Source organism: Botryllus schlosseri, chromosome 7 (genome assembly GCF_051294905.1).
Source record: "Botryllus schlosseri isolate E-star chromosome 7, Bs_hap1, whole genome shotgun sequence".
Classification (NCBI taxonomy): Eukaryota; Metazoa; Chordata; class Ascidiacea; order Stolidobranchia; family Styelidae; genus Botryllus; species Botryllus schlosseri.
In genome coordinates this window covers 890,991-917,151 of record NC_137242.1, presented here as the reverse complement: position 1 = coordinate 917,151, position 26,161 = coordinate 890,991, and the positions used below count along the sequence as shown (strand labels likewise).

The following is a 26,161-nucleotide window of genomic DNA, read 5'->3' as shown; positions in this document are numbered from 1 at the left end:
TAGAGGGAACATTGCCCCGACCTGACCTATCGATCTCGCCTTCCGTGACATGCCACCCTATTTTTTGTCGCTTGCTTTTTCTATACTATGTTCTTTTACCTTTCATTCAGCGTGCATGCCTCCTCTTTACACGCCTAGGCCTAGGCCAAAGTGGGTGTCTGGTCTACGTCGTTTCGACACCTTCCTATCTTCTCATTGTATCGCAATTTTTGTCGTGTATTGAACTGATAAAAATTGCGAATAAACGGAAATATATACTAGTTGTTTAGTAGGGTTACCATATTTACGGATCCGAAAAAGAGGACACTTTTTTACAAGCTAGAAAATATATAATAGTGGCCCAGAAAACGGGTAATTTAAAAATAATTACAAGAAATATTATTGGGTTGTAAATAAAAGGTAATTTTTCCAAATCGACTTCCGAAAGGCCCGCTCCCAACTGCAATGTTCCCTCTAAGCTGCGCACGTGTTCAAATGCGCAGTGCTGAAACGGTCTCTGCGTACAGAAAATCTAAGTTGCGCACAAAAAATCCGAAGTGGAGACCTTTATTTTAGTCGTTACGCACTGTTGTCCAAGGGTCTGCGCAGTGAGTTGGTGATGAGTGTGTGCAGACTCTTCAAAAATTAGAGGGAAGAATGAGTCCCAATAAGTAAAATCCTTCGCGTTGACCCTTTTTCAGTCAACCTTGCCGTCACTGCCGTCGGAATCAATATTTCGCACTATTCACGGCGTTTGGCATTCTCTAGTTGTCAGCCAGTCTTCAGGATTTCTGGACCACGACCTGACATCGACCTCGCCCTCCGCCACATGCCACCTCATTTTGTCGCTTGCTTCTTATATTTTCTGCATTGCCTTTCATTCAGTGTGCATGCCTCTACTTCGCAAATAGGCTAAGGTAGGTGTCTGATCTTAAAGGCTACGCCAAGTTGTTTCGACACCTTCCTATCTTTTCATTGTATCGCAGTCTTGTAATGTTTTGAAACGATGAAGTATTAATAAACCTGATTGATTGATTGATGTAATCTCGCCTAGGTCTCAAAGCTATGAAGAGGACGAATTGCCAAAAATTAGGATATTTTGGCGTCCTCGGAGGACATTTACGATTTCTTGATAACTATAGATGTTGGCGATTAGCCCTGACGAGTGTCTGCCGAAAATATCCGGGTTTATCTCAATTATAATATATTATCCAATAGTATACTGAAGTTCTGTACCCCCATTCAGTTTTCTATGGATATCAGATGTAATGTGACGATAAGTGAAAGCCCATAGAAAAAACCCGACGAAAGAAAGCACTCACAAGGAATGTAAAGAACTAGAAAGGGCCGTGGCTTCAAAAAGATCAACATCGAAAAGAACTGTTACATCGGGCACTCTAGGCTAGGGTTACCATACGTCCTCTTTTATGAGGATATGTCCTCTTTTTTGAAAGCGTCCTCGGAGGACGCCCTTTTGTCCCCTTTTTTGAGAATTTAGGTCAAATTATCGGCCAAAAATCGACTGAGATGCAAGTAACGCCCAGGCGGGTATTTTGGGAGCTGAGCCGGAGATGACCTTTTTTTTAGTCAATCGACCACGAAGTGAGAAAAATTTACCATTTTTCAGGATTTTCCACCGGTTTTGCAAGCCTGAAAAAGTGTCCTCTTTTCACATTTCCAAAATATGGTAACCCTGCTCCAGGCCGAGGTGGATGTCGGTCTAAAAGGATCGCAACTGCGTGTCGTTCGATATTCTCATATCTGTTCATTACATTGCATTGTGTCTTATGGCATTGTACATTGTTTGTGTGTGACTTGTTCAGATGAAAAAGAAATTAAGTGTATTGAGCCATGACAACCGGATCTCCCGGATCTTGCAGAAGCAAAGAATCGCCGCTGCTGCAATCCTTTCGGCCTTTCCTGGTCTGGCCGAGTCAAGATTTGGGTATTGCGTGGTGTTATCGATTGGCCCATTTGGGTGCAAAATTTCCTAATTTTTGCCTACTTTTAAGCTGTTTAGCAAGTTGGTACTATTTTGGCAATTTCGACATTGTTTCGGTATCGCAGCGACAACTTGTTTTCAGCAAGTATTCCACCTTAGAGGCTATACCGTATTTGAGGTTCTTCAGAGTTTAGAAAATAATAACTTCGTCCGCGTGAAGCGTTGGAGAAATCTGAACTCGGGCTGCTTAACTCCACCACCTTGTTTGGTGAAGAATTGAAACAAATTGAATTTCCTCAGTCGCAGTCTCCCTTTTCTTTTTGTATAGTATAGTACCGTATCCTGTGATATTGAACTGTGGCAACTCATTATTCTTTTTTCACCTTCCGTCACATGCCACCTCATCTTGTTACTTTTCCATCTTATTCTTTTCATCCAGTGTGCATATGCAATTGTGCATGCCTCTTCTTTACATCACCTAGGCCCAAGTGGGTGTCTGCATTCAAAGACTACCCCTATAGTCTCCTATGGAATTTTGATTCATTTTTAGAAATAAATCCTGCATGATATGAGCTTTTCTGCATAGAATAATCAGGTAATTGAACAGAAAGTTCTGCGTGACGTTGCCACCAATTCCACTCTAGCCTATAGTCGTTACGACACCTTCCTATCTTTTCATTGTATCGCAGTCTTGCAGTGTTTTGAAATTATTAAATTAATAATTATACTGATACTGACGTAGGGATATTTTGAATACTGACAGTAATTGATTACTTTTTCCGGCAATTTGGCACTATTTTACGAAAGATTTTGCACCCAGAGCCATATATATTAGTTAGCAAACCTGAAATGGTGTTTGTGGTGAGTCACTTTTTGAACTGTTCCAGAAACATGCTGCGAGCGCCGTTGCTCCAACATGTCCGTTGCATGACCGGCATCCCTATTGACGACGCTCTGTTCGGTCTGAGCGATGACCAAATTCAAATGCGCGACACGGTGCGAAAATTTCTTCTAAAAACCTTGCACCCTGTAGCTGACAAGATCGATAAAGACGATAGTTTCGCCGATCGCTCGCACTTTTGGAATCAATTAGGCAAAATGGGACTTTTGGGAGTAACTGCACCAGTTGAGTACGGAGGCTCTGGGCTTGGCATGATGGAACATATGATTGTGATGGAAGAGATATCTAGAATTTCTGCTTCAGTTGGGTTGAGTTACGGCGGCCATACAGATTTATGTATTAATCAAATAATACGGAATGGCAGTCCTGAGCAAAAGTCCAAGTTTGTTCCAAAACTCTCTTCAGGAGAGCTCTTAGGCGGACTTGCAATGAGTGAAACTGGATCTGGCTCTGATGTAATGTCGATGAAATTGAAAGCAGTCAAAGATGGAGATGATTATATTCTCAACGGAACAAAATTTTGGATAACAAACGGCAGTGAGGCGGATGTCATTATTGTGTATGCAAAAACGGATTTTCATGCCGCACCATCGAGCGGAATCACTGCTTTTATTGTTGAACGAGACTTCGATGGATTTTCGTCCGGGCCTAAATTAGATAAACTCGGTATGCGGGGTTCAAATACAAGCGAATTGATTTTCGAAGACTGTAGAGTTCCATCTGAAAATGTTTTAGGCGGAGTTGGGAAAGGAGTTAGAGTGCTGATGACGGGTTTGAATACTGAACGCCTCGGGGCTGCTGCAGGTCCAATTGGGATAATGCAAGGCGTACTTGATCATGCGATACCCTATCTTCACGAACGAAAACAATTTGGGAAAAGAATCGGAGAATTTCAATTGATGCAAGGGAAGATGGCGGACATGTTCACAAAATTAAGTGTGTCAAGATGTTACTTGTACAACGCAATAAAAGCAGCAGAACGAGGATATATAACAAATGCGAACTGTGCTGCAGTTGCTCTGTTTGCTTCCGAGGCCGCAACTCAAGTCGCCCTGGAAGGCATTCAATGTCTCGGTGGTAACGGATACATCAACGATTATCCGATGGGTAGATTTCTGAGGGACGCAAAACTGTTTGAGATTGGCGCAGGAAGTTGTGAGATTCGACGGCTTATTATCGGACGGACTTTCAATGAAATGTTCCAAAAATGAGCGGCCAAAAGAGTTACCGAATCACTTTTTTATCATAGAGCTTCATGTGATACGCATTCTATGAAATTTTCCTATAATGAGCGGTCGAAAGACTTGCTGGATCAGTTTTCCATGTGCTGGTAATCATTGAGATTGATATGCATTTAATTTTTACAGAACATATTTTATTACTCGGAATTTTGATGTTTTGATGTTATTTTCAACTTGTAATCCTGCTTTCAAGATCATTGTGATGCTAGATAACAAGATTAGTCAGATTACTTTTTATTGCAGAAAAATACCTTGCAGAAGCAAGTTGTATCAAATTTGATATTGACTATCAGTGTTCAGACTGTTCATCTGTCAGTGATGAGATGACTTTAGAATGACTCGTCTTGACTCAAGTCACTGCCCTAAATTTGTTCGACTTCACTCAGACTCTACCCAAGAGAAACATGAACTGACTTTTCAATCGTTAAATATTTCATTCACACACACTATTTGCACTGAGATGTGAATGTACTGGTACTACTAATGCAGCTATATTCAGTCATGAATTAAATAGTATTAAACTATACTTCCGTGCGGTTTATCATGGATTATATGCGGGCAGAAACTGGGCTATATGGATCACTAAAGTGTGTGAATGTGTGGTAGAAGTGGGATTTATCCCTAACTGAAAATTGGATTTCGATAACCGGTAGATTCTAGTATTATTATATCTCGTGTAAACAGAAGTTGTCAGTAATGAAGTTGGCTACTTGTACTTTTTCCGAGTACTCGAATAGGTTTAGACTACTTATATTGCGTATTAAATTGTTGTTTTTGGACTACTTCTTGAATAGGTTTCATGCAAAACTAATTACTTTTAACACTTAGGGATTTGAAAATGAGAAAATAGTTTTGTGTTAACTGTCAAGTTTCCATGACTTGTATCAATGAAATTATCATAAGAACCTCTTGAAATAGCCCTCCTATTACAACCACTGAAGAATATTCTATCATGGTATCTATTTGGAGTGGCATTAGACATTTTATGTTAGTCATGTGGATACATTTTGCAATTCCTTTAGTAGCAATCTGTTTGAAAGTATACGACCCCTCGACCAAGCCATTTTGAAACTGCTTGATCAAATAGCCTACCTTTCATATTTATACTAGTTTTGGAGATTTCTACTTCTACTTGTAATCAAGTGGAAATTCAAGGCGTTACTACTAGTTGAGTAGCGACCATGACAATTGCGAGTGTGCGACCACCTCTGCATGTAATGTAAGTGTTCAAAGGTTGACACAGAATCATTGGGGGGACTGGATAATGATCTCAACTTGCAATACAATAATTAGAAAAGGGAGAGCCGAAACGACTGCTGTGTATCAATAAAGTAATTAAATCATTTCGAAACTAGGGATACCATAAGTCCTATTTTTTCAAGAAAATTGAATGTCCTCCGAGGACGCCCGAATGTCCTCTTTAAAGTGTGAAGTGATGACATAGAAACAACTGAAAATGATAATATCGGCATAAAAGACACGCGAAAACTTGGCTTTCTACGCAACGCGAAGGATGACTAAAAAAAGGTCAGCCCAGCGAAAATTAGCAGTGAGAGCCTGCTTTCGGGAACCGGCTCGTAAAATGACCTTTTTCAAGTCAACCCACGGCCGATCACCATTTTCCGTAGAAATCTCCCCTTTCAATGTCACTTGTAAAATGTGTCCTCTTTCTCGGATCTCAAAATAGGGTAACACTGATTCAAAACACCACGAGACTGCGATACGACGAAAGATAGAAAACCACTTGGAGTAGTCTTTGAAATCAGACCACCTACCTAGGCGGTGTAAATAAAACAAGTTTAGGCTTTCATTGTACATTGCAAACCGGATGGAAAGAATTGAGGGATAACATAAAACTATTAGTGATTATTAAAAGGAATGAGGCATGGGGTGTCGATAGGCGAGATTGATATGTCCAGAGGTGGTTAAAGTAGTCAAGAAAGCTACTCAAGTAGAAGTAGCGACGAAAAAATTTACTCAAGTACGAGTAGAAGTTCTTCCATAAGCAACCTGGATCTACTTGAGTAGAAGTAGAATTAACTGACTGTACAATTATGCATTTATTAACGAGTTTTATACTCAAATAAATGATTAAGCTGTAAATAAAGCAAGGAAAGACTAAACCGAAACTTGCACTTATCACTACCTTCAACTCCAGTGAGTTGACACAAAAGTCTTTGTCAGCATGAACACAAGTCATGCGTGACGGTATGAGCCATAACCATACATCCCCCCACAACTCCGATAAAGGCACAATTTGAGGAGTTGAAAAGAAAAAGGCGCAACAATAAACATGCATCAGTATGAATACAACGCGCCAAGAACATAGTCTTTGTGCCAAAGTGGAGGATTTTTGACACGGTTTGACTTGCGGCCACCATCAGCACTGGTTGATGGTGAAGTACCAGGAGAGTCATCATCATCATCCATGTACGCATCGTCAACATCATCCACAGGCTGGTCGTTGCAATGTTTTTCCTCGTGTGCGTCATTGAGAATCCTCTGCGCGGGATTCGCACCATCAACATGCGGTGACTCAGTTGTCGGCACGGGTGATAAAGTTTCCGTACTATGCTGCTTTTCAGTATATCGACAGAATGGCTGTACTTTACGAAGGTACTTTCTGTTTCGCAAAGTCAATCTCCCGGACCCATCAATCTTAACAAGGTACTGGTCATTGCCGTTACACTGAACAATCATACCAGTCTTGTCCCATCGAAGAGGGAAACGTCCATGTTGATTTTGTACACGACATATGTCCCCCACTTCAAGGGGTGCCAGATTATGAGTGCGTGGTCGCAAAGATTCGAGCTGCTTAGCGAACCTGGTACGTAATGTACGTTCTCTTGTTTGCCATAGCTTTGTCCACATCGGTCTTACGATATGTCCGTTGAAGACTGAACCAACTTTCTTGAATGGCAGAGCGTCTTGCAATGGTCTTCCAAAAACGATTTGAGCTGGAGACAGGCCATTGTCTGGATCAGGACAGTTTCTGAACTGTAACACGGCTCGTACAAATGAGTCGGTTCGGAGCTCACCATCTTGTGATATATTTCCAGTGATAAGTCGTTTAATTGACTTGACCGCAATTTCAGCCCGGCCGTTCGACCGAGCATTGTATGCTGAAGACAGTCTGTGCCGAACTTGGAGTATTTGGTTGTATTAAGCTTAATCATGTACAATTATGCATTTATTAACGAGTTTTATACTCAAATAAATGATTAAGCTGTAAATAAAGCAAGGAAAGACTAAACCGAAACTTGCACTTATCACTACCTTCAACTCCAGTGAGTTGACACAAAAGTCTTTGTCAGCATGAACACAAGTCATGCGTGACGGTATGAGCCATAACCATACACTGACTTTAAATCTACTCAAGTAAGTAGTTGTGAAAACGATCGTAATTCGTTTGCATGGATTGTCAAAAGCTGCCAATTGAGATGTGCGAAAGGGGAAGAGCTTGATTCATATTGATGCATACCAGCCAGGAGGTATCCAATTTTCGACAGCATAAGCATTCGTCCACATCATGGGATGAAAATGATAGTATTGATATGGAATGCGATACTAACCCTCTGTTAACTCGAACAACCTTTCATATAAAATATCATGGTATCTGGTATGGCACCCTCCCCGATATTGTAAGGACCGTAGTTTAGTCGAAGAGCAACACGGAGAAGTTCTCGGATACGGTGTAAACAGTTTGCGCGATCAGTAGGCTAAACGTTATTAAAAATATGGTGGATCGTAAAAATGCCATATTGTGTAGCTTTATTTCCGGAAATTAAAGGTATTACTACACTTGCATTTATACTTCAACAAGTATAATTGTATATGTTCTCCAGACAAAATAACTGAAACTTTAGAACTCAAAGTACTGGGAAATAAAAGATAAATATAAATAGGCCTACTACTTTCAAAAGCGGAAAATTTATTTCATGTCTTTAGTCCAGAGAGTTTCAAAGGTGGTATGCTAAAACAGATCTAAAGCAAAAAATGTCAGAGTCCACTTTTCCAGATTAGGACACGCCATGGATTGCTAGATTAAGATTACAATATGATAAGTAAATGCTAGATTTCGCAGCATCAGTTTCAAACGTCATGATGGGCCATGTGATGAAATATTACATGTGGGCGACAATGCGGTGTGAACGGAGCCACGCAACCAGCAGTTAGATTATAATCACCGATACTTTCGTAAAAACATATCCACTGTGAGGGAGGCGCGACGAAAATTCTAGGCTTTACTCCGCTTTCATGAAAATTAAATGTTCCTACTCCGTGAAAACAGCACTGAAATTCCTCAGGCTATCTTCCTGATTGACCCAAGTAGCGCAAAACTACTTGATTACTTCAAAAAAGTAGAAGTACTCCGCTACTGCATGACCAGACCACCTTTGGATATTTCCGATCCAGGACAGGTAATCTTGAGGGTTAACTAAATATTCATTTAGTAGAAATTGCTTGTATTTTCATTTCGACTTGAATGTGGACATCCTCGACGATTGTCGGATACCCAAGAAACGCTGTTTCACACTTGAGGTACGACAAACTTGGTAGTGCGATGCGTGTTCTTGTATTCCGTCCTTATCATATGGTAGTTAATTGTTCGACAAGGACACTCGTGTGTTGTATAGACCTATACTCACGGCCGTAACAGCACTTCGTCAAGCCTCCCCAAAACGTTGGTTTTGGGCCCCCCATAGGGTGGTAGGGTGGAGTCAGTTTTGCCCGCTTAATCGCGCACAGCGCGAGAAATTCTATAATTCATGACTGAATCGGTCAATATGATCGGTATTGCTTATATATTACTATCAATTTTTATCCCCTCTCTGCTTCCGTAATCTGATTTACCGGTATAGCTAAGTAAGGTCTGCTTGAAAAGGTAGGACCCCTCAATAATAATTGAACATCTCCGGGTGTATACCCGTTGGCAGAAACGAAACAGCACTTCGTCAGGCCCACCAAAAACGTGAGTCTTGGGCTCCCATAGGGTGATAAACCGACCCCCCTCCCAATCACGTTGTTCGCTTTTGCCACGAAATTACAGTTGTACTGTTCAGTTAGCCAGCGCCAAGCGCGAAAATTTTTGACAATTCATGATAAAATCAGGCAATTAAGATCGGGAATCGCATATATATTGCTATCAATTTCTTGTCCTCTCTACTCACGTAATCAGATTTACCGGTAGAGTTGAGTGAGGTGTCTTTGAAATTGTAGAGCCCGTAAATAATAATTAAACATCTTCTGACGGCGGACTCGTTGGTATGACTTATTCGTTACATGATGTTATTTCGTGACCTCCTGTCTGCTATATCAAAAAATATAGGATCGCCCAAACGTGTACTAAACACACGATCGCACGATTTCAAATTAGTATTTCTTCACTGGCATCTACTTTTTCCCTGCGATATAGTATTTGTCTTGTGAGGTTCAGATTACCAAGACAGGAACATTCGGCGCCAGTCATTTAGGCGCCTGGACAAATAAACCTATATGTATTTCGTATATATAACAAAGTTTTCGGTCACCATAAGGGCAGTCCTTTTCGGCCAAGGTTTCTCGCTGCCGATCGTTCTGGCACACTTCTTGGAGTTGCGTGTTACATGGCCTAAAACTGTATATGTCTTGGTGCGTCGTGGCGCGGTAATTAATGGCCACGCCGATATGCCCATTTCTATAAATCTTGCGTATTTTCCCTTGGGGGAAGAGTACCCAATAATCATAACATTTGGCAACCTGAAATCGCGCGCAGCGCGAAAAATTTTTGAAAAAGTTGCATAAAGTTTCAAAAAAATACTCTATAATTTATGCTAATTCGCCAAAAAATTTGGGGCCCCCTTTCGAGCTCGCCCCCCCCAATTGGGGGGTTTGGGGTGCGGCAGTTACGGCCCTGGACCTACTACTTGTGCGCTTTTGATTTACGAGTTTCATGTGCGCGGTGCCGGATCGTCAGATAAAAAAAAAAACGATTCGAAATCGCACTAGTACAAAGAACTAGAACTATAGGGTTGCATTTAAAACAAAAATCGATTTAAAACAATGTTTAAAACAAGACCGTTGTGTAAAACATGTTCTTATTGTTTTTTCAAGCCATGACGCCACGAATATTCAATTGTGACTTCATACGGGATTGACACTTGAAAATATAGGGTAAATATAGCACCGCTTTATCGAAATAACTACTGTACAGGCCTACTATATAGGGTTACCATACGTCCTCTTTTAAGAGGATTTGTCCTCTTTTTGGAAAGTTTCCTCGGAGGACGCCCTTTTGTCCTCTTTTTTGAAAATTTAGGTCATATTTAGAGCAAAATGCGAGTGATATGACCCAAAGTCACTCAACATAGTTGAGTGACTTTGATATGACCTAAATTAGCACAGAAGTGACGCTCCGGCTGGGCAAGAAGTTGACTTTTTTTAGTCAACCGATCACAAAGTGGGAAAAATTCACCGATTTTTGAGAATTCTTTCCCGGTTTTGCAAGTCTCAAATTTCTGAAAAAGTGTCCTCTTTTTAGATTTCCAAAATATGGTAAGCCTACTACTATAACTGTTGGAACAGAGCAATATACAGCGTAGCTACGCTGTAAATTGCTATGGTTGGACTATAGATTACTAACCTACGGTAGGTTAGTAATATATTGTTGAACCGACTATTTTAAGGGTTCCAACCACCCCATATCGTATACGTCGGCTATATCGGGTGGTAATGGCTACAACTTCATTGGGAAGTATATACAATCCAGCTCCTATGTCGTATCCTAGAATTGACTCCGATCCATAAAACTCCGATTGGTATCCAAATCCTTATGTGGGTATAGATTAGGTCAGTAATCTAATGAGGGTTAGTTATCTGAACCATAGCCTTTGTAAAGGCTATGATCTGAACGGATCTGTAGCAAAAATAAATCCGGTTTTGTCTGACTTGAATCAATCGACCTCTACGGATTTTGTAACTCCGGATTTGTTAATCCATTGCAGCAGGGTGGGCCAGCGGCGAACATCCTACTGAATGCGATCGCCGAGCGGATTATAATAACTCCAGGGAATTAATGCTCGGCTGCGATGTCTATGAGTATTTGCGAAGCTCTCTACCCTTACCATGGCACCGAAGGGCAGGTCTGTATAAATCAGATTTCCGCACATCACCCTTATAATAATCGTTAACGTGTTGTTTCCATGTGTACCGGCGCAATGATTTCTCGTATATTAATCCTAAATGATATAATTCCGGAAGGCTGCCTGTGTTAGCTACTGCGTATTCTTCCTTGATTGTGCCTAGTTCGTCTCGTAGTATACGTACTACGTAGTAGACACGTGCAATAAGTCCGTAGTCACGAGATACCGTATTGTGTTGAACTAATTGAAATTTTGTCTCCTTTGAAACAACGCGTGTATATTTAGAATAAGTAGAATTTAGTCTCTTGAGTGAGTAGTGCTTGTACTGTACATCTAGGCAAAACATACTTAATTAATCTGACAAATTAGAAGGCCTACTTCATTCCTGGCCACGCACCTCTTGTTCTAAGCTGGAATTATGAAGACATCTTGTTAACAAGACTTAATAATGTGATCTTATCTTTAAAGTCCCCTCCTCACAGTATTTAGCCTAACTGAACTTTCAGATGTTTTAGCTTTTTTATACTGTCTTTCAGCCATCACCATTATTGTTTGAAGCTGGGGAGGAGATTTTGGTGATTCGAAAGGATTTCAATGGCTGGTGGGAGGGCGAAAAAGGGGGCCAGCGCGGGTTTTTCCCCGCCGCTTATGTCAAAGAAAAAGAGGTTGAATGGATTCTTGAATAACATGTACAGTGTACATATTGAAATAACCAGAATTATTTCAGCTGACACTCATCAAGGGCAATCGTCAGCAACTAGTTGAGATTTCAAACTAACTTAAATATATATACCTTGGAGTTGACTTTTAACCACCAACCCAGGTTGTGCTAACAGGATGCCATGTGCAATCTAGAAATAATGAAAACATATGTTCGCCTTGATTTATCTAATTATTATGCCACTGACTTCATATTTGGCGATACGATTGTTGATATACAAAGTTTTTATGAAATATCTACTAGTTGCAGACGATTGTCCCTGATGAGTTTATTTCAATATGAATATATTGATCGATAGAATATAGAAGTTACATATAATCAGCTACGGTAACGATTACCTCTGACGAGTGTCAGCCAAAATATTCGAGTTTATTTCAATATGAATATGGCCTATTATTCGATTCATAGCCTATATCTTGGCTGTACTTGTGGTACCCACTGTATGCATGCGATCTTGTTTTTTAAACTAATTTCACTGCTACACGAACGGCTAATACTGTAACATTCAATTCATCGATAAAATTTCCGAGTTCTGATAAATAGAGTATCAGTGTATGTATGTATAATTGTATATGTATATGAATTGTACGACATTTGAAATACAATTTCAGAAATTAAGAATTTCTGTTGTGGAACACTCTGAAGTTTCTGCACATTCATTTTCAGCTTAAAGATACATATTTCATCATTACTCATTAGTCATTTCATTACTGTTCGCTTCTATTTATTACTATTATCTATAGGCGTGTATATATTATTTAATATTATGACAACTTGCTATAATAATCAATCAAGCACCTGATTTCAATAAACGCTTATTTAATTCAATGCTCAGGTGATATCTACGATACCATCCACTCCGGAAACGGAGGAGGAAGAACCGCCCCCCGATATTGAGCCTTTGCCACCCGGTTGGCGAGAAGCCAAAGCGCCCGACGGAAGGACCTATTATTTTTTCAAAAAAACAAAAGGTGAGTACGCTCTTGGCGCTGAAATATGAATATAATTTGTAGATTCAAACTGAGCAGGTTGCAGTTTTATGTTGTAACTGAATGCTGATATCGTGATTAGAGCTTGTCTGATTTTTTGATTTGCTCATATCGATATGATATCGGTATCGCACTTTTGAAAGAAATATCGGTATCGGCCATGAGAGGCAAAAATAATATCGGCAATTTTTGTGACGTCACAACATGATAGTAGGGAGTCAAGAGAAATATAAACTGCGACTGCTAGATTACGAATATTGAAATAATTCTTAGGATAGCGGACAGGTGTCCAGATGCAGCCTTTCTCGTTTATTTCACGTCCAAGCACAGCGATGGCTGTAAAGCCGTTCAAATATATGCTCTGAACGTTTTAGAAATGTGCCTTCAGCTAGTTGACATGTTTTTGTAATATCGGCCGAATATATCTGGGTTATCGGTGAAGGTGATAGGCTCAAAAATCTGATATCGGCCGGGCTCCATGAATGAGTATTTTTTGTACTTGAATACTGATAACGTGGTAAGATAGATAATTCTCATCTCGTATAAGGGTGATTAGTTTTCCATTCTTTAATGCGTACTAATTTCTTGTTGTTTAGAAACTACTTGGAAACGTCCAACGGCACGAAACATGGCCAGGACCAGTTCAGTCTTGAGAACTACAAGTGGGGAACAAGCTTCACGTAAGTTGACATATATTGAGATTTCACCATAACATGTTGGCTTATGGTGAGTAACTCAAGTAAATCATACCCTGAGGCATCTTAGCGGCTTGCATACTTGTTATGGAATGTGTAATTTGGGTTTGAACATTCATTACTGGTAGGTATCACCAGACAGCTGTAATGGCTCGAGTTATGACTAGACTCGAATCTGACTCGAGAGTGAGGAAATTAGTCCATTATGAGTTCGATGCATTCGATATTACCCAAGCAGAGTTGTAAAAAAGTGAGTTGAACATGACCTGAACTCAAAACTGAACAGTGATCGCAATGACTTGTGCTCGGACTCGAGTCCCAACACTGTGACTCGGACTCAAACCTCTTCTCAAAAAGAAGTTGAACAACTCAAGTAGAAGTAGCAGTAGCCTGAAGCAGGCAAGCAGACAAAACTTACTTGTGTACTCCCACAATGTAGAAGTATTTCTATACTGACCGCCTCTCATTGCTCTCAATCGTCCTAAAAATGCATAGATTGTTTTACGGGACAATAACTTTATATTGTCCTTGGGCGGGGTTTGAGCCCACAATCTGCCGATCTAGAGGCCATCACTTAATCATTACATCATCTCATCGGGTTAAGCTGGATTCGGTTTCTCTACTATTCCAAAAACTTCCTTGTTTAAGTTCTCTGATTATTTCCTATTCAGTCGAGAAGGACTTCCTCTATTTCTCAATTAGCTGTTCGACTCCTTAATCATTGACTCTCTCGTCTTTCTGTCTTTATACAATTGAATACAATTCGCGTAGTGAAATAAACCCTGATATATTCACCTGAAATACGTCAGGGTTAATCGACAGCAACTAGTAGAGAATGGGAAAGAACATTGTATATTATCAGTCTATCAATCTCAGTTAGCTGGTGACGATTACCCCTGACGTGTGTTAGCTGAAAATAATTGGGTTTATTTCAATGTGCATATAATAATCGATTTAATATATATGTTCTGTACCTCCAAGAGTCTCTTATCTGCGCATACAATGCAGACAAGCTGGTTTTCATTTTCACCATTCTTTGACGGTCAACTAACTACTGATAATTTCAGCAGTTCTAGTTCTAGTTGCGGATTTTGAAAAATGATTTGTTCTAGTTCTAGTTCTGAAAATTGACTAGCTCTAGTTCTAGTTGCGCATTTTGAAAAGTGAGTGGGCTAGTTCCAGCTGCGCATATTTGGATATTCAGTAGTTTTAGCTCTACTTAATAGCTCTGAAAAGTGAGTAGTTCAAGTTCTGGATCTGAAAATTGCCTAGTTCTAGTTGCGCGTTTTGAAAATCCAGTAATTCGTACATGTCCGTTTGCCCGGCATCAAGAAAAAGTGATCTTGGGTCTGATTGAAAAAACAACTCGAAGATTTTCCTTGCAGGCCCCGTGAAAAAACACACCCGCGGGCCTTCCGATTCGTCGTCGCTCGGAAATGTGAGATATGCTTTGTTTGTTGACTCATTTGCAATTTTCCGAACAGGATTGATTCTTTTTTCAGTCGCCCCCAAGCAGTCCCGGTCCGTATGTTGAAGAAGAGGAAGAGAAACCGGTTTATTATGTCGTGAGTAATACCCGATCGATTATTATCATAGGTACGCCGATAATATCGAGTCTATATCATACTTTGAAACAAATATCGGTATTGGCCATTCGGGGTAAAATATATCGGCAATTTTTGTGATTTCGTAACATGGTGGTAGGGAGTTGAAGAACTGTGATCTGCAACTGTTAGATCGGGATATTGATTTTGTCAATTTTGTACCGAAGTAGAAGTAATGTCAGACTTTGTTCTCAGGTACAAGTAGAAGTAGCAATTTTCAAGTAAGTGAAAATTCAGGAATCTCGGCCTAGTTTTGCCAAAAATAGTTGAAATTATTCTAGAAACTGAATGTATTTACGGAAATGGCATCAATTGGTAGCGGCATTCGTCATTTTGTATATGTGTGGTCAAAGTAGTCATCGTTGGTGCTCGAGTAGAAGTAGAAGTGACATTGTAACTTTTTTCTCAGGTACAAGTAGAAAGGAATTTCAAGCGAGTATTCGAGGCCTAGCTTTGCTTAAAAACCTGAAAACTGTTGCATAGAAGTAGTCTAATATCGTAAGTACTTGAGTATGTCGTGCAAGCCGGCAAACCTACTTGAGAACTTCGAAAAGTAGAATTTCTTTGTTACTGACCAACTCTGCAAACTGTGAACAGTGAAAGGTATGGTGTTATGTTGACATTTGACAGGTGAATGGAGTCTGTCTTCCGGACGCAAAACGTGCAAAGGAACAGGAGTTACTGCAGCCCGGCCGTTACAGTTACTGCGACTATTTTTGGGTACGTTCGTTGATGAGCAGCTTTTCCCAAAAGATTTTGTTGAAATGTTTCCCTCAAACCTACAGCGCGACAGAGGGGAAAAACATGTTTACGAATCCGGATTTTCGATTCTGCTGAACAAAACTCAAAAAGGAAAACACATTTGCAAAGAAATGTCTGAACTGTTTAAAGCACGGTGGGTTGACGCAGGGTTGTAACTAAGTCACAAGGTTCCGAGTCACAAGTCAATTTCACCTTTATAGTTTAGACTCGAGTCTAATCATTTTTAATTCACCGCCGAGTCATGTCCGAGTCGGTGAGCAGAGGGTCAAGTCCGGGTCATAGTGTTACGACTTGAGTCCGAGTTCAAGTCATTGTGTTGACTGTACGGTAGGGTTGTTCAAAAAAAACTTTTTTCTCCAAATCTCACTCGCCTACTGACTAAATCGTCAGGTTGTCCAAGAAAACGATGCGCACCAAATTTGACTCAATTCCAACCAGTAAAGGCCGTGCTGTCTTGAATTGAAATTTTTAATTTATTAATAAAAATAAAATTCTCAGATTTTTCTGTCAACCCCATGAAATTGTTGAGCTGTCTTCAAAGAAGATGCAAAACAAATTTGAGTCAATTCCGACTAGTAGAAGCGGAACTATTTGAGTTTTTCGTTGATAATCCCCCAATCAAGGATAATCCGAGAATTATCAACGAAATACTCGAATAACTCCGCTTCTACTAGTCGGAATTGAGTCAAATTTGGTGTGCATCGTTTTCTTGGACAACCTGACGATTTAGTCACTAAGCGAGTGAGATTTGGAAAAAAAAGTTTTTTTGAACAACCCTACTGTACAGTTTCGTGTTAAAATCTTGTTAAACCTACCTTTTCCAACTCTGCTCGGTGAAATCGAATGCTTCGCACTCAGAATATAATAACTTTTCTCACTTTTAGCAGTTTTTTGGTCGCATTTTCATATACCAGTACTAGTAGACAATATATCAATAGCGTAGTAACTTTACTATTCTTCAAAACTGCCACGAAATGTCGGTCTTGGCCGTCCCAGATTCGACTCATGCGCAATGACTCAAGGACAAGTCGAGTCAATTCACAGATTGACTCGAATCAAATCGAGTCTCCAAAAAATCACGACTCTAGTCGAGTCATTACTCGAGTCATTACGACCCTGGCTCACAGTCTAGCAGTCGCATATTATAGCTCTTTGACTCACCACTATCGTGTTGTGACATCACCAAAATTGGTGATATTTTTTATCTTTAATGCTCGATACCAATATATATTTCGAAATGTGATATCGACTCGATATTATCAGCAAACCCATAATATTCAATCAGTATGGCTCTAACGATAATATCTAATTTTCAATCAAAAACGCGTGCATGATTTCATTTTTTTCGAACCAGGGAAGCACTTGAGCTGCAATACTCCAAAGGCCTGGCAGCGCTTTCATCGGAAATGTTTGGAGAAAATGAAGAAGGGTATGTTACTGGTTCCGTTTGCTTTTCATTCTGTGTAACTTTTCACTGTGTTTAGAACGATGTACGATATGTGGAAGCAAGTGAAAGCTTCTCTCTTGCAAGAGTCGAAAATTCACAAAGATTTTGCTACCAAAGTAAGGCAGTCGTGGGCACTGGGTAGGGCTGGGCGAAATTAAGTAGGCCTACCTGAGCGATTCGATACTGATTCGAGGATTAGGTAAAGTATCACTCATTATGACGTGTCAACAGTATGAATGATGTAAAAAGTTCAAACATGTACCTTTCATCCACCCACAAAGAATAAAATGCCAGTTCTACATCATATTTAAGATAATTTGGTATCTTTTCGACCATACACATTTGTGATAATGCCACGGATTGATCATGACTTCATAGATATGTCATTTCCAGTAACGTGCTTAGCTTTGCACTACACTTCATACACTGTGATACGACCAATCGGGGTTTACAACCTTCCGCAGTGAAACTATAATTCTCGTCGATAAATTAACTCTTAGGGTGGAGCCCAATTCTTCTCCTCAATTGAGTAATGCTCAAATGCGTATCTCCACTCAACTAAGTATCGATCGATACTCAGTGATGAGTGCGCGCCGATTCTCGCTGCTCAGTTAAGTATCGATTTCCAGGCGTCATTTTCCGAAAGTGCGTTGCCAGATTTTGTTAGCCCTGAAGCCCTGACCCAGACACGCGTTAACAACGAGACGCTTTCCTCGTTATTTCGTCACAAAACCGACAACGTACATGTCGATCTCGCTGATTTACCTCATCCAGACCCCTTCAAGATAACGAAAACATTCCTTTGGCCTACAGAAGTATATTTGCAAGATGCTACAAACCCATTCGAAATTTATAAAGATAAGTTTTACAGCAGGCGACAACGTAAACGTAAGTGCAGGCCTCAAAGAACAAAAGAATGCATCGATTTCGCGTAAACAAATTGTAAATTGACATTTCTTCAGGGTTTCTTTCCAATTGAAGCTCCTCTATGCACGATTCACTTATAGCTCCTCTACGATTGAACTTTGCCATGTCCACCCTACATTTTCTCCCTGATATAGCCTATTTAGCATTTCTTGTTTCCAAAAGCTTATTGCTGCGCTGTTGGCGACTGGCGAGAGTCTTGTCTGAATATTGAAAGGCCTGAAGGTATAGTGACTCCATCCCAACACTGATATCATAACTCTAAAGACATACCCTTCATATGCTGTGATACGACCAATTGAGGCTTACAGCCTTCCACATATAATTCTCGTTCTGAGAAGGAGCGTATCATTAAAGTACTAGAAATAATCATCTCTTGCTACTCGAATCAATAGAGTTTATACTTGATTCTGGTTCGAGTACTCTAGGCATCGCGCCCAGCCATAGTCACCTTATAGTTTTTATAATCAGAGTTGTGACTTCTCCACAAGAATTGCTCCGAAAGCAATTTTTTTCAGCTGCGAACAGAAATTGAGAAACCGCTCGCCGACTGCAAGGACGAAGGTAAAAAAGAATTGAAGAAACTCGAGACGAACTTGAACGATCTCCGAAAACAGATGACTCAAAAGTTTGTCTTTTTTGTTCGTTGCAATGTTGTTGCCAACAATCTGTAAATTTCTGATGAGACATACATACTCTACTAAGATGTTCCTATATTATATATCTCTTGGTGCTACAGAACTTCCATATAAATTGAATGGTATATGCATATTTGAAATAAACCTGAATATTCTCGGCTGGCACTCGTCATCAACTAGAGCCGGGGTTTCCAATCTTGCGCCACAAAAAAATTCATCATATCTAAGTGTACTCCAGTGTAACAAAAAGAATTAATATTTCATAAAAACACTATAGCAGCAATAAACTAAATCTTGATCTTGAGTTTACGTTCTTTGTTTTACTTCTAGATTTATATCATTAATATTTTGTAATTCGCAAAATGGCTACCCCTACTAAGAGAAGTAAGTATGATGTAATTTATCTGAAGCCTGGTTTTGCATATCTACATGATATTGCAGTGTGCAAACCACAATGAATTCCACGGTAAACAAACTGACTACCAGTTAATGTATAAACCTGTTATTTAATTGACACAAACGTTGAATAATTTTTTCAGGAGATTGAAAAAATGGGGAGGGGCATTGATATTCAAAAAAAAAGAAGGCCATGGTGTAAAAAAGGTTGGCAACCCCGAATTTAGAGAATGAAAATAAAGCTCTCCTTATCAGACATATGATTGCCTCTAACAAATGTTAGCTCAAAAATATTCCGGTCTATTTCAAATATGAATGTATTTTTCAATACCTCTTCTTAGAAGCAATATACTTTTTGGTCTGCCAATATCTGTCTTTTCATAATCATTGTCAATTCAATGGCGCTCTACAAACAGGTATCAATCAGTGGAACGCGACAAAATCTCGTTGAATGAACGCCAAAAAGAATTGGAAACTAAAATGCAATCTCCGAAGAAAGAGGACGAGCTTGCGAAAGCAAAACGAAAATCTACAAAACACAGTAAATGTCAAATCTCCTACGTCCTTACAGTCAGGGTTAGACGACTTGAAAATTTTCAGCTTTTCCGATTTCTTTTCGTTTAAACTTGGAAATCCAACAAAAAGCGAGTTCAGTTCATATCAAGTCATTCTCAGAATCATGCAAATGGCGAATTTCTGTCAGTGTCGGGATGACTCAAGTCATGACTTGACTCGAGTCACCTTTTTCGTATGACTCAACTTGACTCGAGTCACTTTGCTAAAATGACTTGACATGACTTGACTCGGCGTATCTGAAATGTGGATTGACTCGTGACTCGGAGCAAAATTCCCGAGTTAATTTCAAGTCGTCAAGTAATCGGTGTCGATAAGTATCACTGTACTGCATCTTCCATATGTTCGGATTGTTCGCTCAACGCCGTTCTCTCACCAACAAATTGACCGCAAACGAAGTGATCGAAGCTCACAGCTTACGCTGTCGTAAACTAGTAGTGATGAAATTTATTAGCAAAATGTCTATTTCTGTTCTCTGTTCTTACCTTAACCAAACCTCTTGTTTTATTTAAATAGAATTGGAATAATAGTTTCTATAGTCCTCAATCATTGGCGTGGGCTCGAATCGTATCATATCAATTAATAAAGGGGTATGTATTGCATCTTATCCATTCGTTTCTCTATTCTCTATTTTGGCTGGTAACTATAAACTGGGGCTATGCAATTACTTCTACGAATATGTGAGCGATACGGCCCCTTCTTGCGTGTAGATTTAAGTCTATATCCATTCATTGGTTCAGAATCATTGACCACTCAATATGTATTTCAAACATCTAGCAAAATTCAATGACGTAATCATGCCTCATACTCCGAAAAGGCAACTTGACTTGAATTGTGACTTGACTCGTGACTTGACTCGACTTGACTCGAGTCACATCCAAAAATCTAGTGACTTGACTTGACTCGAGTCACCTTCGAAAATCAATTGACTTGACTTGACTCGAGTCAAAATGTGCAATGACTCGATTTGACTCGTGACTCGAAGATAGTGACTTGATCCCGACACTGATGTCTGGACGGCAAACTTCGATCGTTTTGCACTATGCAATGGTCTTGTAACATTTTAGGAAAACAAGAAATTAGATTAGAATTGAAATTAGGGCGTAGAAACATTCTACAAATTAGATTACCGGCTTTAATTGTGTGATTAGACTGCAATTACAATTATTACAAACTACAATTATCTAGTTGTCCAAGTGTACTTCCGCCCTTGAGAAATTTTCTTCTCTGTACAGGAGAGGATTTGATCGGGTCTGTGGCTGCGTACAACGACGCGAAAGACGAATGGTTTGAAGAAATGGTGACTCAATCCCTCGTTTTGGAAAATCGAGAGATACAACGGATTGAGCTGGTCAAAAAACAGATACGAAAATATACAAAGTTGGTGAACAACGTGTCTGCCAAGACAGACAAGGTAGATTAACTTCTCTTCTCATTTCTGTTTAAATCAGGGTTGCACTCAAGTCGCAAGGTACCGAGTCACAAGTCAATTTTACTTTTATAGGTCTGACCCTAGTCGATTCATTTCCAACTCCATACAATGTTAAGTCCGAGTCCAACTCAAAGAGGAAATGGTCAAGTCCGAGTCATAGTGTTGAGACTCGAGTCATGCACAATAAGGCTGTTCAAAAATATCTTTTTTTACTGAATTTTGCTGGCTAGGTGATTAAATCGTTAGGTTGCCTTAAAAAACGACGCACATCCAATTTGAATTCATTCCAACTGGTAATGGCGAATTTCGTACAGTTTGAAAATTTTGAATTTAAACAAAAATGAAAAAAAAAAAATTTCAAATTTTGCTGCTAACCCCATGAAAGTGTTGCGCTGTCTTCAAAAACGATGCGAAACAAATTTGACTCAATTCCAACCCGTAGAAGTGGAGTTATTTGACTTTTTCGATGATAATTCTTGGATTATCAACCGATCAAGGATAAAATCCCCAGCGATTTAATCACCTGGCCAGCAAGATCAGGAAAAAAAGTTTTTTTTGAACAGCCCTAATGCACAAAGTACAAGTCAATACACATTTTTAACACCGAAAGATTACGACGCTAGTCTTGATTCAAGTCATTGCGACCCTGGCCTCGGACTCGTAACACACTTTTTCTATTCACTCAAAAATGTTTATTTAAACCAGGGGTCACCAACACGCGACCGCGGCCCGCGAGGTCATAATTTGCGGCCCGCGGCCTGATTTGGGGAAATTCTTGAAGAACGGCCAGAAAGCCATTTCGAAATGCCGAAAATGATTTCAGTTTAAACATATTGTTGTTGTTGTTCAAAGTAAGCCATTCTACTGTGCCCAATATCACTATTCCTGCGGTTCGGCATGGTAATATCATTATATGTGGGAATAATTTGCTGATATGAATGGGCAATTGGGCATATTGCCTTGGCGCGCAATGGCCCACCACTGCCAAGACCGGGAGGCTTGCTAAACGATTTCGGACTCTCCAATAAATCATGCTTTACGAGGAGATAGTTTTCCAGCAAATAGGTTACCGCCGTACCATGTCTACAACTAACCCCAATATCGATTCTTTAATCCTGGGCCGGCCAATCTGCGGCAGTAGAAGAAAAATTATGCGGTTGTCGATACTCAATGCAATTAGGCTGTGTTGGTGGCTGTCAATATTATGCAAATTGAATTTACGAATTGACTTCCTATTTAATGTGAGGTTTGAATTATTCTTGAAATTTTCTTCGCGCTATGTGCGTCTCAGCGATTTGATTTTTTATTTTAAAGCAGTGTCCTTTGTAGTCTATGAGTCCCACAGTACAGATGCGAACAGTGGAGAAAATGATGCGACCCACAAATAAATACCAATTTTGAATCGTGTTCTCCTCATCCCGAATTGATTTTTCTGGTAGGCCTGCGTTTGGGCGATACCAATATATTTCCACTATAACGACAATTCTAATGGGAGGTCAAGAAATAACTGCATGCAACATAGGGGACTAATGAGAATTGGCCTACCCAAAGATGCACCCCAGCATTAATAAGTTCTCCAAGTTTTTGCTACCCCCCTGCATAAACTCTACCGGTGAATCTGATCACATGGGCGGAGAAAGGATGAATATTTGATAGTAATATGTGACACTATACTAATATGAAATGATGAAATTCACTCATCAAAAATGAAAAAATTTTCGCGCTTAGCGCGACTACAGTGCGTTTCCCTGTCGCTCTTCATAACATGACTATATTCACGGTTTCGGTGCCCATAGTAAGCCGATATGCGTAAATAGATTTGTCCGGAGCCTACCAGCAATGGACATGGTGAGTTTGACGTGGATATTTGGCCCCAGTTTGTTTATCACCACTATGCACCGGAACACAGCCACGGGCTACATGAGTAATCGAAATGCGGCCGTGAATAGCAAAAAGGTTGCCCACCCCTGTTTTAGTTGCTACAGAGTGTTGTCTGGTATCGTGTGCAGCTAATAGTTCAAAATATAATGAAATTGATGAGCATGATATTTTTTGTTGTATTTGTGTTAGTTCAATAAAATATCATTTATTTTGTGGTGACTATGTCCATCGCCCATGTAAGAGAGCATAGCAGAGTTCACGTAGTTGTTAAGCTGCTTTGGCAATGTTATTCTCGATATTGAAATCATGCGGCCCGCGGCCTCTAGAAATTTTGAAAAGTGGCCCGCGACCCATTTTGAGTTGGCGACCCCTGATTTAAACAGATAAAATAGGGTTTCTCGGTCTATTTTTCAATATCGGTCCTGACATATGAGACTTGAAGTATGTGACCGAGTGTTGCGGAATGACTCGTTGTTGAGTAGACTCAACATAAAATTGGGACTCTATTGGGGTCGTGATTTGAATTATTACAAGCCTGCTGCGGACCTTCGTAGGGTCCGTGGACCCCAGGTTAAAAGCCCCTATGTTATGATGTCATAATATTTGATATTTGGCTTGAAGCTTTAAACTTTACTGGTATTTGAATCTTACGGGTGTTCAATTTTGCTCTGCCCAACCCTAAATCCCCAGAAAGGATCCCACCTCACCTTTAAATTAATCTCTTCATTGACAGGCTTGCTCGTCGGTAATGGCCAAGACTGATGCGGTTGACCCAAGCAAGGACCGCGAGCTGTGGGTTAAAAAACATAAGACAGGTTCTGTCCGACCCGTCGACATTGCGTCTCCCTTGTGAATTACCTACCGAAGCACAAAATATCTACAATGCAATTGCCCGGTGCTATGACCAGAGGTGGTCAGTAATAAAGTGCTTCTATTTTTTGGAGCACTGAAGTAGGTTTTGTCTACTCACACTCATGCAGTTATGCTTTTTTTACTACTTCCACTTCTATGTAACAGAGTTCGACGTAAAACTGCATGCTTTTTGAAATTTGTGTTTTGTAGCAATACTCGTTGGATATGTTTCCATCACGTATGAAATTGTCATAAAGACTGGATTGAATTGCTCTGGTATCATGGTAGCTGAATGTATTTTTGGAAATTGCACCAATTACGGTTAATTTCATCAATGCTTCTATGCACGAAGTTGTGAAGGTGGCCAGTAACGAAGTAATTCTTTTTTTTCAGAGTATTCAAGTAGCGATTGTCCATCTCACTTTTATAGTTTTGACTCGAGAGAAGTCGAGTCGTTTTTTATTCACCACGAAGTCCAAGTCGGCGAGCAGAGGGTCGAGTCCGAGTCACATTGTTGACTATGCAGTTTCAAGTTAAAGTCTTGATAAACCTACTGATGATATCATATGTTTCTCATTCATTATACTCTAATTTTTATCACTTTTACTGATAGACTAATGACTAATAGACAAAATACTATCGTGTGGTGACTTTACTATTCTTCCAAATTACAATGAAATGTCGGTCTTGGCCGTCAGAGTCTTGAGTCATATGTCTTGGTCCGAGTCTTGCGCAATGACTCGACTACAAGCCATGTCAGTACACAGATTGACTGAAGTTGCATCGCGTCATTTTCTGTGTTTTGAGAAAATGACTCGAATCAAGTCGAGTCACCGAAAAATCGCGACTCTAGTCAAGTCATTACAGCCGTGCATTTTTGGACATACTACTCAACAGCTTTCAGTTTTCTAGTAAAAACTAGGCCTAGAACATTTAATTTTTGCTTACTCGGAAATAGCTACTTCTACTTATTCATAAGTAGAAATTTATGACGTTACATCTATTTGATTACAAACTATGATTACTTTGACCACCTCTGGCTGTGACAATGTTGTCTCGTTATTCCGAAGCATGATGTCGCAGTGTTGTTGTCAATGAGATATTTTCTTTCATTTTCCGAGCCATGTTTCATAACGACTTGTAAGAAATTCTGATACTCAATAGGTGGACCTGAACTGACTTTTAGGCTATTGGGATTTGTACTTTAAAATTTTTGTTTTATTCAAACTTTTCACATCAATTCGCAAAAGTATGCTCATCATTTGAATAGTATTTGTCAAAGACAGTCGTGACCTGTTATTTCCATGTCCCTTTGTTTCGAATGTTAACTTATTGTTAACTCCTGACAATTGTGATGCAACACAGCACTTTGGTCCTACTGTCTTCCAAGCCCAGACAATAGTGCCTTCTTGCTGTTGGCTCGCAGTATCACGTTCCAAACTTAATCGCGTGTCTTCAGACATAACCGACATTCCTATCAGATCGGTCTAACGACCGAATATGCTCACAGTCCATTGCGGCATGATTTTAAATACGGAGGGTCCCGCGCCCTGGCACTTTATTTATAAATGATGTATATTATATTCTTTTTTATAATTATGCCAATTGTAATCCGCCGAATCTTTATGTTCTCGTTTCATTAACGATTTATTGATGCAGTAAAAAAACTCTTTCGAGTATATTCGAACTACTTGCGTGATATCTACGACTGAGTACATAACGTTGTCAGGGTGACCTTCGACAGGCCCAATACATGCTTCTCATCTGCAAACTCTTGGAAGGCTGTCTCTTCAGACCAGGGTTGCTATTTTAGCAAGATTATAGTTGCAAAAGTCGAAGATACTTTAGGTCCATAAAAAGTCTAATTAAAATCCTCACACTGGTACTAATGTAGTACGTTAAAACTGTCTACAAAAGCGGTTTTAGCAATGCAAAATGTATTTATTGTCTTGGTATTAACAGCTAGTGGGAGAATTGACGTTTTTTATTTCCTGCTAGTTTTTAAGCCTTGGTTATAAAGTGGTAAAAGCAACACGAAGTGAGTGGTGATCATTTTAACTAGA

At 39.8% G+C, this 26,161-nt stretch overlaps 1 protein-coding gene and 1 pseudogene across 1 annotated transcript; both read left to right on the top strand.

The window, feature by feature from the left end:
* Nucleotides 1–1,909: 1,909 nt before the first annotated feature.
* On the top strand, nt 1,910–6,341 carry LOC145443076 (isovaleryl-CoA dehydrogenase, mitochondrial pseudogene; annotated as a pseudogene).
* A 4,683-nt stretch (nt 6,342–11,024) lies between these two features.
* LOC145443538 (growth arrest-specific protein 7-like) lies at nt 11,025–25,785 on the top strand. Its single transcript, XM_080321489.1, has 14 exons — nt 11,025–11,184; nt 11,721–11,849; nt 12,741–12,876; nt 13,491–13,574; nt 14,975–15,027; nt 15,092–15,154; nt 15,824–15,913; nt 15,979–16,088; nt 17,310–17,384; nt 17,440–17,518; nt 18,845–18,954; nt 19,777–19,901; nt 21,169–21,347; nt 23,980–25,785. The coding sequence occupies exons 1-14, from the start codon at nt 11,131–11,133 to the stop codon at nt 24,097–24,099; spliced, it is 1,407 nt and encodes a 468-aa protein (XP_080177615.1). The 5' UTR covers nt 11,025–11,130; the 3' UTR covers nt 24,100–25,785.
* The last annotated feature ends 376 nt before the right edge of the window (nt 25,786–26,161 follow it).

What these genes read in the sequence shown, in the direction of transcription:
- LOC145443538 (XM_080321489.1), top strand. Translation starts at nt 11,131, where the DNA reads ATGTCTATGAGTATTTGCGAAGCTCTCTACCCTTACCATGGCACCGAA. An exon ending in TCTGAACTGTTTAAAGCACG is followed by an intron (nt 16,089 to 17,309) that starts GTGGGTTGACGC and finishes TTTTCGAACCAG; the next exon opens with GGAAGCACTTGAGCTGCAAT. An exon ending in TTTGGAGAAAATGAAGAAGG is followed by an intron (nt 17,385 to 17,439) that starts GTATGTTACTGG and finishes CACTGTGTTTAG; the next exon opens with AACGATGTACGATATGTGGA.